Source organism: Martes martes (genome assembly GCF_963455335.1).
Source record: "Martes martes genome assembly, chromosome: 10".
Classification (NCBI taxonomy): domain Eukaryota; kingdom Metazoa; phylum Chordata; class Mammalia; order Carnivora; family Mustelidae; genus Martes; species Martes martes.
Window position 1 is genome coordinate 57,918,103 of NC_137898.1, and position 16,898 is coordinate 57,935,000.

General features: G+C 38.7%; 1 protein-coding gene across 3 annotated transcripts in view; it reads left to right on the plus strand.

The window, feature by feature from the left end:
- Nucleotides 1–16,898, plus strand: part of NUP98 (nucleoporin 98 and 96 precursor) — a 117,907-nt gene that overhangs the window by 89,640 nt on the left and 11,369 nt on the right. For all 3 annotated transcript variants that reach the window (XM_080814906.1, XM_080814907.1, XM_080814908.1), the window contains exons 26-29: nucleotides 5,016–5,173; nucleotides 6,092–6,235; nucleotides 8,224–8,366; nucleotides 13,991–14,212. In XM_080814906.1, the coding sequence (XP_080671032.1) occupies nucleotides 5,016–5,173; nucleotides 6,092–6,235; nucleotides 8,224–8,366; nucleotides 13,991–14,212 (667 nt within the window). The remainder of the gene's footprint in view (nucleotides 1–5,015; nucleotides 5,174–6,091; nucleotides 6,236–8,223; nucleotides 8,367–13,990; nucleotides 14,213–16,898) is intronic.

Genomic DNA, 16,898 nt, shown 5'->3' on the forward strand with positions numbered 1-16,898 from the left:
CTGTATCCTTATCTACATCCTACTCACTAATGGTTCCTGCCCCTTAATTGTAGATTTGCCTTTGTCTTCTAGCCTGAATTAAGTATAAACTTTCCGGGAAGATTGCTGGTTCCTCCAGAATAGGGACTATGTTCTCTAGTTTTCTTTTTAGAACCTTAAGCATTAAGTTTACTTCTACATATGCATTTATAATGAAACTAGAAGACAGAGATAAGCAAAAAGCAATAAATCCAATTCACCTAAATCCTTCAGTATTTACTTTATACATTTCAATGTACAGCTTGTACTTGGACTGTTTACTTTGTAATATGTAAGGTATATTAAAATTTGTGTACACAAAGCAACATATGCATGTAAACTTTTCAAAGATGACACCCTGCTACATATATATAGAGATGGTGTTCTTTTCATGATCTCCAATATAGATATTATATTCAGATGCTTCTCTGTATTCTTTTATCTACAAATGTACCATGTTAGTGAATTCCTTTTTTGACATTTAGGTGTTTTTTTCCTCCCACTATAATCAATTCTCTGAACCTTTTAAACACAGGTATTTTGTATTAATTCACTTATTTCATTCAAGTAAGTCTATAAATTTAATTTCCAGGTTGAGATATCTACTTTTTTTTCCCCAAGGATTTCCCATTATGTATTTGTGCTTTTTTTAGTTTCCCTTCCACTAACGAGAGGCATTTAGCAAGTATTTGATAACTGTCCAGACACAAATCTTGGTAAGAATAAAAGATGGCATAATTCAGTTTAATCTGTGTATAATAAAATCCCTGATCAAACCTTATTACTGAAACCTTGTTACGGAAACCAAATAATTAGAGCCATCAACTGGATTTATTTTTGGAGGCCTTGGCCAGTTTGGATTGTAAGGAACAATCATAGGAAAAGCTAGAATCAAGAACTTTTCTACATGGACAATTGCATTCCACTCTCATTACATGTTTAGCTTTTTCTGATCTTCATATATTTTTCTATAGTGAAAATTTATCTTCAGCATTGGCCTTTTATAAAGTTAAAAAGATTATGAATCATTAGAGAGAAAGTTATTCTCACCAACACATATATGTGTAGCAGAGGAAGATCTTAAGGAGTGCCAAAAGTGGAGTCCTTAGATTTATTTGTTCACAAACTCTGCTTTTTCCTTCCCCCACACCCCACTTTTTTTTTTCTTTTCTTTAAGGTTAAACTTTTGGCAAGGCATTACCTTTCTGCTTACTAAAAACCGTTGATTCACTATCTCCACTTTTAATAATTGATAGAACAACTAAACAGTATCAAGAATGTAAAATACTTGGGACACCTGGGTGGCTCAGTCATTGAAGCGTCTGCCCTCAGCACAGGTCGTGATCCCAGAGTCCTGGAATCGAGTTCCACAGCAGGCTTCTTGCTCAGCAGGGTGTCTGCTTCTCCCTCTGCCTGCTCTGCCTGCTCTGCCTGCCGCTTTCCCTGCTTATGCTCTCTCTCTCTCTGACAAATAAATAAAAATCTTAAAAAAAAATTTTAAAGTCAATAAAATACTTGAACGCTTTCAAAAGTGTTACCTGATATATACCCAACAGGAAGAAACACCTCGAGTCAGTAACCTAAGCTTTTAGACGCTCCCCAGTGGTCTAGTGGTTAGGATTCGGCACTCTCAATAACCTAAGCTTCTAAACTAGCAAAATAAGAACTAAACCAAAAAGTAGAAGAAATAATAAAGACTAGAACAGAAATCAATGAAAATGACAATGTAAAAAAACAGTAATCAATAACACCGAACATTCGTTCTTTGAAAAGAGTAAGAAAGCTTACAAAACTTTCACTACCCTGAGCATGGGTGGGAGGGGGAGCAAAAAAAAAAGGAAAGGCACAAATTACCAAAAAATAGGCAGAAAGAACATCACTGCTAACCTTACAGAAAAGGGACTACTATAAAAAATTCTGTCATCAAATTCAGTAACTTTGATAAAATTGACAAATTCCTAGGAAAATATAAATTACCAAAATTGACTCAAGAAAAAGAAAATCTAAATAGATCTATAACAAGTAAAGAGGTTGAATTAGTAACTAAAAATCTTCACTCAGAAAAGCCAAGGTCCAGATGTCTTCACTGGTAACCAGCACTGTTTTATTTATGTATTTATTTATTAATATTATATTTATTTATATGGCAGACAGAGATCACAAGCAGGCAGAGAGGCAGGCAGAGAGAGAGGAGGAAGCAAGTTCCCCGCTGAGTAGAGAGGCCGATGCAGGGCTCGATCCCGGGACGCTGGGATCGTGACCTGGGCTAAAGGCAAAGACTTTAACCCACTGAGCCACCCAGGCACCCCATCAGCACTGTTTTAAAGAAGTAATATCAATCCTCTACAACTCTTTCAGAAAATAGAGGGAGCAGTTCCCATCTTGTTCTATGGTGACATTATTAACCTGATGTCAAAGCAAATGCACAGAAACCTACAGCTAACATCATACTGAAAGACTGAAGATTTCACCCTAAGATCGGGAACACCATTTCTTTCTTTCTTTCTTTCTTTCTTTTCTTTCTTTCTTTCTTTCTTTAAATTGAGGTGGGGGGATGTTTTTTCGTTTCTTTGACATAGAATGTATGATTTGTTTCAGGGGTACAGGTCTGTGATTCATCAGTCTTACACAATTCACAGTGCTCACCATAGCACACACCCTCCCCAGTGTCCATCACGCAGCCACCCCATCCCTCCCACCCTTCTCCACTCCAGCAACCCTCAGTTTGTTTCCTGAGATTAAGAGTCTCTTATGGTTTGTCTCCCTCTCTGGTTTCATCTTGTTTTATTTTTCTCTCTGGGAACACCATTTCCATACAGAATTGTAGTGGATGTTGTAGCCGGTGTAATCAAGAAAGGAAAAGTAGCAAAAGCCATACAGATTAAGAAGGCAGAGGTAAAACTGTCTTTATTCAAAGATGGCATGATTCTGTGTATCGATAGTTCAGTCCTGAGGAATCAACAGAAAAGGCAGTGGGACTAAATAAACTAGTTTAGCAAGATCTCAGGATTCAAGATTAGTGTACAAAATTCAGTTGTGTTTCTACGTATTAGCAACAAACAATCCAAAAATGAAATTAGAAAAACAATGGCGTTCACAGTAACATTAGAAAGAATAAAAGGAATAAATGTAACAAAAATGAGGCTTGTACTGTAACTATGAAACAGTAATGAAATGAAGATCTACATAAATGAAGAAACACATTTCACATTCATGGAATGTATCTCAGCTTCAGCACTATTATCATTCTTGGCTGGTAATTTTTTGTTGTGGAGGCTGTCCTGGGCATTGCAAGATACTTAATAGCATAGCATCCCTGCCCTCTGCCCATAAGAGTCCTTTACCTTCAGTTGTGACAACCAAAAAAAAAAAACCTCTGGACATTGCCAAATGTTCCTTGGGGAACAAAACCACTCAGATTGAGAACCAATAATAGATTGGGAACCTCAGTGTTGTTAACTGATTTATACATTCAGTGCATTTTCTATCAGAATGCCCACAACAGACATTTTTGCAGAAATTAATAACTTGATCCTTATTTGGAAATGTAAGAAACCTAACCAGTTTGGGAAAAGAACAAAATCAGGAAACTCAACACTTGTCTGTTTTCAGAACTTCTGTAAAGCTGCAGCAGTCAAGACAATGTGGTACTGGCATAAGGATGAACGTAGAAAAATAGAACAGAATAGAAATGAGACTTCAAATATAAAACCCTTCCACTTATAGTCAGTTGATTTTTGACAAAGATGCCAAGATAATTTAAACATGGAAAGGATAGTCTTTTCAACAGATAATGCTGAGATAGTTGAATATTCATATGCAGAAGATAAATGTATATTCTTATCTTGTACCATACACTAAAATTAACTTGAGGAAGTAACCTAGAATCCTCATCAATGAGAACAGTCTTCATGAAAAGTCAGGGATTGGCAATAGCCAATTGGTTTGTTGACTGTAATCAAAGCAAAGAGGATCTTAATGAATATATTGTATCAAGCTCTGAACTTGACCATCTCTAGTGATGAGGATAGTTATACATCTTGGCCAATAAATCCTTTCTTTTGGGTTCTCTAGATAACACTGAAATAATCTTTTCTTTTTTCCTTTTGGTATCACTCACCTAGAAAACTAGCAGCTCATGGTCAAGTGGGCTACAACACTAACTGAATGAATCATAATCCAATCATGCTTTGATTACCTATATACAGAGAGACCATGTGTCCTGCACATTTCCAGATGTGTTCCTGGTGCATGATTTTTTTTCCTTTAGGCCTCTCTAATTTATGAAGGAAACTTTTGAGATGAGAGCCTCAGTTTTGGCAGGATGGTATTTTATATAGACATTTAAGCACTGACCCATATACAAAAACAAGAGGAGAAGGACTATTGACTTATAGGAGGTTTGTAGTAAGGGCTGGAACAAAGCATTTTTCTCTTAACTTACAGCTTAGCTGGAAGTTTTCATCAACTGGAATTTCTATTCCCTCACATTCTAGTTAATGAAAATCTTTTTATTGCCTCAGCCCTTTGTACTTAAAAATGTTTAGTAATAGAGATGACTAGACCTGTGAGAATGAGAGTCAGGGATTCTCACACACACATTTTGTCTGGGTTTCATTTTGCCATTTCTCAGTGCCATTCTCGTTGGGCATGTTTTCAGTTATGTGGTCTCAGTTTTCACTACACACCTTTGAATCAGATAATTCTTTGCTCCATTTTACAGATGAAGTACTTTATCTAGGGTTGCAGAAGTAATAGACCTAACATTGAACTCTGTACACTATATAGTCGTATGTAATTTAGGTTAAACTATTTTGAATTTTTCTACCTAAGCAGAAGAATGGTCAGTTCTTGGTCAGTGTTTTGGGACTACTGCAGAAAGCAGTCACAGTGTAAAGGTCTCCCTCCTGAGGGCTAGAAGAAATAAGATAATGCCCCCAGGTGTTTCCACAAATCTGTTAATCTTCGTGATCACCAGAGAACTGTTTCTCTTGTAGGTGATCATCGTCTTGCCCTTCTTTTATCCCAGCTGGTGGGTAGCCAGTCAGTCCGGGAGCTGCTTACTATGCAGCTGGTGGATTGGCAACAGCTCCAGGCTAACTGTTTCATCCAAGACGAGAGACTGCGCATCTTTGCCTTGTTGGCTGGAAAACCGGTACTTTCCTCTTTTCTCATTAACTTGATATGTTTTCTCATAAATCCAAGATGGCTTGAGGTTAAGGGACAGAGCTAGCTTTGTAAATTGTATACTGTGACATATAACTAAGCAACTTGTTTTAAAATTTCAGTGTAAATATTTTCAAATTACAAAGGTACATCACATACCTTGTAAAAGAAAACTGGTCATATAGAAATTAAAACATTAAAGTTCACCGTATCCCTTATCCTAGTGGTAAATAACGTAAATAATTTATAGTCTCTTTCCAGACATATTGTAAGTCCGTATCAACATATATGTGTGCATATTTACATATGTGTATATTCCAATAAAATCAGTTATTCACAGTAGTTCTGTAAGTTAACTATATGGACGTTTTTTCATGTCATGTGGCATCACTCTTTTTAATAGCCACTTCTGTTCATTCTATGGGTAATAAAGCATAATTATTTTAAGCCATTGCTGCCTGCCTGATTGACATATTGCTGTCACTTTACAGCAGTGAAGTAGCTGGTCAGAATTTATGCACAACTTAAAGTTTTATAAGATGGCAACTGCAGGCAGTAAGAAGACCGCCTCTTCACTTTCTGTGGTTCCTATCTCTTCTCAAAGCACCAATAGTCTAAATCTGCCCTCTCACCTGCCACCAAGGAAACTGTATTTTCTATTTGAATCATTAACACTGCCTGTCTAGTTCATTTAAAATGTTATTTAAATAGGGGCACCTGGCTGGCTCAGTTGGTAGCGCATGCAGCTCTTGACCTTGAAGGTCGGGAGTTTGAGCCCCATGTTGGGGATAGACTACTTTAAAAAAAGAAATAAAATGTTACTTGACTAAGTGAGTAACTTACAGATCTGGGCAGTAACAAGATAATGTATGACACATAGCTGTGGTGATGATTTTGTCTCCTGCAGGTTTGGCAGCTCACAGAGCACAGGCAAATCAATGTGTGCTCATGTTTGGATTGGAAACGTGCCCTGGCTGTGCATCTTTGGTATTTGCTTCCACCAACAGCCTCCATTTCCAGGGCACTCGGCATGTATGAAGAAGCATTTCAGGTATTTATGTTCAGTAGAGCCAACCAAGAGTAATGGGGGGAGTTCTGTTTTTGCCAGAAAAGTATTGCAGAGAAAAAAACACCAAGTCACACTTCATAATACTTTTTCCTAACTGCTTTCTTTGAAAGTACCATAAAATTGAAATGGACCCAGGAAATCTGATGGGAAACTTTTCTCCTGCCTCTGGACAGGGCTACTCTTAAACTTCTCCAAGTGTCTCCTTCTATTTTATTTAATATGATGTTTCCACAGTTGACTTTCTTAAAGCAGTTTTCCTGCCCCCAAATGAGAGGGTTTTTCTTTTTTCCTAATGCTGCCTTATTCCTTTGGGAATTCCTTGAGATACAGCCCAACCTCAAGTTTGGTATAGCTCCAAATTAGCAGGCCTGAAAAATCTGCCTTTACATATCATATATCATATGCCTTAACTGTGTTGAGGTTAAAGAATTATTAATGTGAGGGGGTGCCTGCATGGCTCAGTTGGTTGAGCATCTGACTCTTGGTTACAGCTCAGGTCATGGTCTCAGGGCCGTGAGATCCAGCCTCGGATCAGACTCTACACTCAACAAGAAGTCTGCCTGAGATTCTCTCTCCCTGTCCCTCTACTCCCCCTGCCTCACACTCATGCTCTCCCTCTCTTTCCCTCTTTCCCTCTCTCCCTGGCTAATAAATAAATAAAACCTTTTTTATTTTTTTTTTAAGATTTTATTTATTTATTTGACAGAGAGAGAGGGAGACAGCACAAGCAGGTGGAGCAGCAGGCAGAGGGAGAGGGAGAATCAGCCTCCCTGCTGAGCAGGGAGTCTGATGTAGGGCTCGATCCCAGTACCCTGGGATCGTGACCTGAGCCGAAGGCAGACACTTAACCAACTGAGCCACCCAGGTGCCCCAAATAAGATCTTTTTTAAAAAAGTATTATCGGGGCGCCTGGGTGGCTCAGTGGGTTAAAGCCTCTGCCTTCGGCTCAGGTCATGATCCCAGGATCCTGGGATTGAGCCCCGCATCGGGCTCTCTGCTCAGCGGGGAGCCTGCTTCCCTTCCTCTCTCTCTCTGCCTACTTGTGCTCTCTGTCTGTCAAGTAAATAAATAAAATCTTTAAAAAAAAAAAAGTATTATTAATGTAGGGTTTTTAATTTATTTTTTTCCTGAGAGAGAGTACAAGAAGTAGGGGGAAGGTCAGAGGGGGAGAGAGAATCCTAAGCAGATTCCACACCTCAGTTCCACAATCCTGAGACCATAACCTGAGCCAAAACCAAGAGTCTGGTGCTTAATCAACTGAGCCACCCAAGAGCCACTATTAATGTTTTTAAAGCCATCATTTCAGGGCAGCTGGGTGGCTGGGTGGGAGCTTGCTTCCCTCTCTCTCTCTCTGCCTGCCTCTCTGCCTATTTGTGATCTCTGTCAAAAAAAAAAAAAAAAGAAAGAAAAGGGCACCTGGGTGACTCAGTTGGTTAAGCGACTGCCTTCGGCTCAGGTCGTGATCCTGGAGTCTCAGGATGGAGTCCCGCATCGGGCTCCCTGCTTGGCAGGGAGTCTGCTTCTCCCACTGACCTCTCCTCTCATGCTCGCTCTCTCTCTCTCTCTCTCTCTCTCATTCTCTCTCTCAAATAAATAAATAAAATCTTAAAAAAAGAAAGCCATCATTTCTTCAGTTCTTTTCCTACTGTCTATAGTTATTATCTTTGATACCATTTGTCAGGAGAAAGAGAACACTAAAGAAACTGAGTATAATAAGAACTGTGACCCCCCCCCCCCAAAAAAAGTAATTATGACAAGAAAGTATGAGGATTAATGACAACTATCCAAAGCCTTTGATAGTCCTTTGAAGACAAGTTGGCCATGTCACTGCAAAATAAGCTTAAGATCCTTGACACATTCCATTAGGATGTCATCATTCTTAATACCTATGTCTAAGTTACTGATACATGATCACATCTATTGAAACACACTTGTAGCTGGTGACTGTTTTATCAAATTCTTCCTTTCAGAATTCCTCTGAGGCTGACAGGTATGCCTGCTCCCCACTTCCTGCATACCTGGAGGGCTCGGGCTGTGTGGTAAAGGAGGAAGAAAACTCACAGAGACCACTTCAAGATGTCTGCTTTCACCTTCTAAAACTCTACAGTGACAGGTAAGTCAGAGCCATGCATGGTAGGGCTTAATTAGCCCTAGGGAGTCCTTTCCTGAGTTTTTTCCCTTAAATGTGAAACCAACTTGCCATAAATTTGTATAAATTAACAAATTATAATTTATAGTGGTTGAATGCAGAGAACTTTGGAACTAGGGGTAGAGATCTAAAAAGTGTTTAACTTTAAGAAGATACAATTTACAAATACTGAAGTGTGCATTTTAATACAATGTAACTCATAATCAACATAGCATTACATTACCCCCCAAAAGTTCCCTCATGCCCCTTTGCAGTCAGTTGCCACCCCCAGACAAGTAACTAACTGACTTTTTGTTACTATAGATTAATTTCGCTCTTCTAGAATTTTACATAATTGGGATCATTTTGTTAAATTTTGTGTCTGGCTTCTTTCACTCACATAATGGTTTTGAGACTTACCCATGTTAATATATGTATTAGAAGGGTTTTTTAATTGAATAATTTATTCATTTATTGATGGATAGTTTTTCTTGATTTTGGCTATGATGAATAAAATGCCATGAATATTTTGGATATAAATATATCCAAAAGTGTTTATATCATTTTACATTCCCACCTAGATCTCTAGGTGTTCCATATCCTCTTCAAAATTTGGTATTGTCAGCTTTTTAAATTTTGCCATTTTAGTGGACATATAATAGCATCTCATTGTGTGTGTGTGGTGGTGTTGTGGTTTATTTATCCTAAATATCCTAAATAAACAGTGGTTTATTTATCCTACAGCAGTGTATGAACACATGCTATTATTATAATTAGTAAATTTTTTTTTAAAGATTTTGTTTATTTATTTGACAGAGAGAGACAGATCACAAGTAGACAGAGAGGCAGGCAGAGAGAGGGGAGGAAGCAGGCTCCCTGCCAAGCAGAGAGCCCGATACGGGGCTCGATCCCAGGACCCTGAGATCATGACCTGAGCCGAAGGCAGAGGCTTAACCCACTGAGCCACCCAGGTGCCCCTATAATTAGTAAATTTAAACTATCTTATTGGAACTATTGGACATATCAGAAACAATAAGGAATTTTTTCCAGTCATAACTAATCACTCCTATCTCATTTCAGTTCCTTAAATATTTTAAAGTATTAAGTACGTAACTGTGGTAGAGGATGATACAGTTTTTATTTGTTTTTAAGATTTTCTTTATTAGAGGGGCACCTGGGTGGCTCAGTGGATTAAAGCCTCTGCTTTCAGCTCAGGTCATGATCCCACTGTCCTGGGTTCGAGCCCTGCATCGGGCTCTCTGCTCGGCGGGGAACCTGCTTCTGCTTCCCCTCCCCCTCCTCTCTCTCTGCCTGCCTCTCTGCCTACTTGTGATCTGTCTGTCAAATAAATAAATAAAATCTTTAAAAATAATAAAATTTAAAAAAAGATTTTCTTTATTAGAGAGCATGAACAAGTGGGGTGGAGGGGCAGAGGAAAAGGGACAAGCATATTCCCTGCTGAACAAGGAGCTGGACATGGGCCTCAATCTCAATCGAGTGAACCATCCAGGTGCCCCTAGATAATAATAGTTTTATATTGTGGTAAAATATAAATAACTAAAGTAGTGCTTTAATTTGCATTTCCCTAATGACTAATGATGTTGAGCATTTTTTCATGTGCTTATTTACCATTGTCTCTATATCTCCTTTGCAAAAGTGTTCACATTTTTTTGCCCATTTTTTAATAGCGTTGTCTTGTTGTGTTACAATATTTCTTTATATATTCTGGATATTAGTCCTTTACTTAAATGTGTTTTTGCAGTTATCCTAATGTAAGGGCTTGTTTTTTTCATTTTCTTTACTCAGGAATTGAAGAGTGGTTTTACATTTTAAGTTCAGTTGACGTTTTTAAACTATAAAATCAATTTCTTAACTAGTCTGTTGAGATTTTTCTATTTATTCTTGAATCTCTTTCTTTTTTTTTAATTCTTTTTTTTTAAAGATTTTTTAAATTTATTTGACAGACAGAGATCACAAGTAGGCAGAGAGGCAGCCAGAGAGAGAGAGGAGGAAGCAGGCTCCCCTCCGAGCAGAGAGCCCAATGCGAGGCTCGATCCCAGGATCCTGGGATCATGACCTGAGCTGAAGGCAGAAGCTTTAACCCACTGAGCCACCCAGGCGCCCCTGTTCTTGAATCACTTTCAACCATTTGCTTCTTCTAAGGAATTTGTTTCCCTAAGTTACCCCAAATTTATTGGCATAAAGTTATTCATAACATTTTCCTTATTATCCTTTTTTTTTCTTATTATCCTTCTTAAATGTCTGTATGATCTGTAACTATGTCTCTCTCCTTGATATTAGTAATATGTGTCCTTTTTTTTTTCTTGATTGGTCTACCTACAGCTAGCTTTTGGTTTTATTGTTTATCTCTATTATTTGTCTAGTTCAAAATGGATCAGAAACCTAAATTTCAAACTTAACCCAGAAAACAAACAGAAGAAACCAAACCAGAAGATCTTTGCAAGTTAGGCAGAGATGTTAGTTAACTGTGATGTTAGTTAAGATGTTAGTTAACTGTGAGTTAGGCAGAGATGTTTTGACACCAAATAAATAATCTGTACAAGAAAAAATTGGTGAACTGGACTTCAAAAAAATTAAAAGTTGTTAGTAATTGAAAAACTGTTAGGAGAATGAAAAGACAAGCCACAGACTGGGGGAAGATAATTGCAATTCATACATCTGATTAAGATCTTTATCCAGAACATATAAAGAACTCCTTTAAAAATTTTTTTTTTTATTTAAGAGAAAGGGCGTGCAAGTGGGTGGGTGGGAGAGGAACAAGCAGACTCTGTGCTAACTAAGTGTGGAGCCTGACGTGGGGCTTGATCTCTCAACCCTGAGATCATGACTTAAGCTGAAATCAGGAGTTGGTTGCTTAACTGACTGAGCCACCCAGGTGTGCCCAGAACATTTAAAGAACTCTTAAAACTCAATAATAATAAAACAACCCAAATTTCAAAATGGACAAAATATTTAAACATTTGCTTTACCAAAGAACACCTAGATGTCAAGCACATGAAAAAGTGTCCAGCATCGGGCGCCTGGGTGGCTCAGATGGTTAAGCGACTACCTTTGGCTCATGTCGTGATCCTGGAGTCCTGGGATCAAGTCCCACATCAGGCTCCCTACTCGGCAGGGAGTCTGCTTCTCCCACTGACCTCTCCCCTCTCGTGCTCTCTCTCTCTCATTCTCTCTCTCTCCCCCAAATAAATAAATAAAATCTTAAAAAAAAAAAAACATAAAAAAAAAAGAAAAAGTGTCCAGCATCAATAGACAACAGGGAAATGCAAATTGAAACCATCATGAGATACCACTGTCCACCTATTAGAAGGGCTAGAAATTAAAAAGACCAAGGGCCCCTGGGTGACTCAGTCAGCTAAGCCTCCAACTCTTGATACCAGCTCAGGTTTTATCTGAGGGTCATGAGTGCAAGCTCTTCCCAGCATGGAACCTACTTTTAAAAAAAAGAAAAATGTCTTGTACCAAGTGGTGTCATAGATGTGGAGCAACTTGAATTCTCATACGCTGCTGGTGAAAAATATAAAATGGTATTGGCACTTTGGTAAACAGTTTGACAGAATAGAAAGTAAAGCAAGTTAGACATACTGCATGCATATGATTCAGTCATGCCACTCCTAGGTGTTTGCCCAAAAGAATGAAGACATATATCTGTATAGAGATATTTGTAACACCTCTGTTTGTAATGGCCCCAAATTGGAAACAAGCCAAATTTTTATCAAAAGGTGAATGGATAAACAAATTGTGGTATATCTATGTAATGGAATACTATTCAGTAATAAAAGGGAATGGACTGTTGATACACATGATAACATAGTGAATCACAAGATAATTTTACCTGGTTTTGAAAGGGCTGAGATTAAAAAAAAAGTACCCAGAAACTATACTGTATGATTCCAATCTACCTAAAACTCTGGAAAATACAAACTGATTAATCACAGAAAGCAGATCATTGTTTGCCTGGGAAGGGTGGGTGTAAAGAGGGGCAGGAAGAGAGGGATTATAGAGGGGCATAAGGAAGCTTTTGGAGGTTGGTTTGTTGTCTTGACCTTGGTGGTAATTTCACGGGTGTGTACATATATTAAAACTTAATGAAAATTGTACACTCTAAATGTTTACTGTATGTCACCTTATTTAATGTGAAAAAAAGAAGAAAAAGAAAGGAATATCTCAAGGTGCCAGTAATAGAGAAACCGGAGCCAGAGGAGATAGTAAACCTTGTTTTCATGAAAGGTAGAATTGCTATGACTAAATCCTTATATAAAATCCACACTCTGCTATGGTGAGCGCTGTGAAGTGTAAACCTGGCGATTCACAGACCTGTACCTCTGGGGCTAATAATACATTATATGTTAATAAAAAAATTTTAAAAAAATCCACAGTCTGTCCCATACAAATAGTCTAGAACTGCACTGTCCACCATAATAGCTCCTGTTCACATGTGGCTATTTTAATTTAAGTAAACTTAATTTAGTTACTCATTCACAGTAGCCACCATTTCACATGTCTAGTAGCTGCATGTGGCTGGCTATTGGCGGTCATTGGTCAGAACAGGTTATAGAACATTTCCATCATCTCACAAAGTTCAGTTTGACAGCACTGGTCAAGAAAACTTCTGTTCTTTACTTGGGGAAGTATTAGGAAGTTATAAAGTATCTGGGATCTTAGGTCAAAAGGTAAAGTTATTGGATGGTAATCTAAGCCATAAAACTTACAGGTGTGAGATCTTACTTTATACTAATCTTATGATGTGGAAATTGCATGCTAAGAACTTTACATATAAACTGGTCCAGGACCATTAAAATCTTTGGGATCCCAGCAAAAGAAAGAGAAGTCTGTATAGGGACTCTAAAAATTCAGGGCACCTGAATTTCCTTATATAAAGTACAATGCCCATGTAGACAAAATCAGAGGTAGAAATTATAAGCCGTAGAAGGAAGTAACCATCATGAAGACTAGTTAGCTGTTCAGATAAACAGGATAATTAGCACTCCAACAACTTCATATAATAGAACAGTCTGATAGATCCTAATATAATTATATGTTTTAAATGGTTTATCGGGGTGCCTAGGTGGTTCATTTGGTTAACCATCTGAACTTCAGCTCAGGTCATAATCTCAGGATTTTGGGATTGAGGCCATGCTCAGCAGGAGGTCTCCTTCTCCATCCCCATCTCCTCCTCCCCCTATCCCCCTTCCCCACTGATGCACTTTCATGTGCTCCCTTCAAATAAAAAAAAAATAAAAAAAAATAAATAAATGGTTAAATGAAGGAATGAAGACTAAGAGTTGTGAAGACTCCATGTACCAGGATGGTAAGTATCTAAGCCAGACAAATTGACCAGCATACCTGTCAGATCACACAACCACAGAAGAGGAGGTGCCTTCATTTTTAGAAGGCTCTGTCATCTGGCTGAACCTAGAAGTAGACTGATAGAGCACAGTCTCAGAGGGAGACCATGTGGTCTGTAATGCTTCTGTTCTCAGGTGCCTGCCTTTGTTATCTTCTAAACCATAGCCAGAACAGTTGACCTATCCAGTACAGATGGTCTGCTGCCTTGATATGATAACTCAGCACATTTTCCTTCGTAGACATTATGATCTCAACCAGCTGCTGGAGCCCCGAAGTGTAACAGCCGATCCTTTGGACTATCGTCTAAGCTGGCACTTGTGGGAGGTGCTGCGGGCTCTTAACTATACTCATCTCTCAGAACAGTGTGAGGGTGTGCTACAGACGAGTTATGCTGGCCAACTGGAAAGTGAGGGGCTCTGGGAGTGGGCCATCTTTGTCCTCCTGCATATTGAGAACTCAAGGTGAGTAAGAAGCTCTGAACCCACTATACATTTAGTGCTATAGGGCAGTGCCAACGGTATCGGCCTCCTAGGGTTTAATTCAGTAAGTAAGCATCTAGAATGTTTTTTGGGTCCAGCCCTGTGATAAACTTTAAGACAGTTCAGCCCACAGCTATCTCTATATTCATGTGAACAAGTTGGAAGTGAGACTGCCTTGAGTTAAGTGCCAAATTACGCTATCATAAGACCTCTCAGTAGTCTGAGAAGTGAGAAGAGATCTCCATGCACTATGACGATCAGGGAAAACCCTAACCAGGAACAGGAAAAAATGAACAGGAAAAGGAAGGATATGTCCACATGGAGCTACCCCATTAACTTAGACACAGATTTACTTGAATGTGGCGTGTTTAGGAATTATGCAGAAACAGTGTTTGCTGAGCTGCCTCAGCGGCTCTGTGGAATGATGTAATGAGTTGGCAGGGAGGGCCCCTGCTTTTTCTGTCTGCTGACTTTCTCCCTCGCTAGCCTTCCCTTGCCATCCACCCACGTCTGCCCCTCAAGTTTGATAGTATTGTATTTACCAGTATATTCTTGCTTAGATGTCTAATGTTTTTGTTCTTTATCTTAAAAGAGGCTTTTCTCCATGGTGTGAATGAGATAAAGTTGGAGGTATTTTCTTTTTTTGTTAATGGTAGTAACACTAATTACAAAATTACACTAATGTATTACATTACACTAATAACAAAAGCATTTTGGTATTACACTAATAACACTATGGTATTACACTAATAACAAAAGCATTTATATAGTACTTTGTCACATAGTACTTTTACATATATTATTCTCTGTTGTAAATGCTTTATAACTCAGTTGTAAGTAATCAACTCAATTAATGCTCATAATGAACATATAAGCACTCTTAAAATATCTGTTTATAGATGTGCAACCTAAGGCACAGAGAGACTTAAGTAGGGTATTTTGCTCAAGGTCACATAGTAAATGGCAGAGTCTTCCAACTCAACACCCTCAGAGTCTGTGCTCTTAATCATTATGCTGCACTCTCTATCATGTTATATAGTGTGGAAAGGAGTTCAGTTTTGTAGTCAGACCTCCCTCAGTTCTAGATCCATCGTGTACTCACTTTGACTTGGAGTAAAGCTTACTCACTTTTGATTTTTAGTTAAAGATACACTCTCTCTCTCTCTTTTTTTTTTTTAAGATCTGTGTTTATTTATTTATTTATTTTTAAGATTATATTTATTTGACAGACAGCGAGAGAGGGAACACAAACAGGGGGAGTGGGAGAGGGAGAAGCAGGCTCCCTGCTGAGCAGGAAGCCCGATGCAGGGCTCAATCCCAGGATCCTGGGATCATGATCTGAGCCAAAGGCGGCCACTTGACGACTGAGCCACCCAGGCACCCCAAAGATACTCCCTTTTTATCTTTAAAATCATAACATTAATCCCTACCTAATCAAAGGTGGGATTGTGGGATTAAAGGAGGGGAGGAAAGGGTGCCTGGCTGGCTCAGTTGGTGGTGTGTGTGACTTGATTTTGGGGTTGTGAGTTCGAGCCCCAGATTGGGCATTGAAATTAATTAATAAAAAAATTTTTTTAAGAGGTTCATGGGTGTCTCGGTAGGTTAAGCATCTGACTCTTGGTTTTAGCTCAGGTCATGATTGCAGGATTGTAAAATCAAGGCTCATGTGGGGCTCTGTGCTCAGCACAGTCTGCTTGAGATTCTCTCCCTCTCCCTCCCCCCACCCTGCCCCTCTCCCAGCTTTCTCTTTCTCTCTAAAATAAATAAATAAATAAATAAATAAATAAATAAAATCTTTTTTTTTTTTTTTAAGTTTTTTGTTGTTTTGTTGTTGTTTTAAAGGGAGTAAAAGTATAAAGCATCTAGCACAGCCTTCCCTTTAAGGAATTTCTCCTCTTCTCCTTTATGAGGAAGCAAAATTACTTTGTACTTTCCTTTATTTAAACAAATTCATGGGGAATTTCACATGGTAAAATAAGATAACTGGTGATTTAAGAGTAGGCTCTAGGAAGGGAAATCCTATTTCCTGATAAAAGATTTTTTTAAATGAATTTTTAAATTTATTTTGTTTATTTATTTATGTCAACTCTACTTCAGTGTGGGGCTGGAACTCAGGACCCTGAGATGAAGAGTCTCATGCTCTTAATGACCCAGCCAGGCACCCCCGTTAAAGAATTTTAGAAATGAAGCAGTTGAGATTGGGGGGTCCATGGAAAGCCTTGAAAAGGCCCTTGAAAAGGTGTTCAGAAAAGATTCTAAAATGAGACCAGTTTTGATTTGATATTTAAATCTGGACCTTTGTAGGGGGCACCTAGGTGGCTCAGTCAGTTAAACATCTATCTGTCTTCAGCTCAGGTCATGATCCCAGGGTCCTGGGATGGAACCCCATGTCAGGCTCCCTGCTTCTCCCTCTCCCTTTGCTAATTTCTGTGCTTGTGTTCTCTTGCGAGCACACTCATTCTCGATCTCTCAAATAAATAAATAAATAAAACCTTTTTTTAAAAAAAAACAAATAAATCTGGTTCTTTGTGGCACCTGGGTGGTTAAGTTTCCTGAGCATCTGACTCTTGATTTCAGCTCAGGTCATGATCTTAGGGTAGTGGGGTTGAACCCTGTATTGCACGCCATGCTGCTTGAGATTCTCTCTCCCTCCCTCTGCCCATTCCCT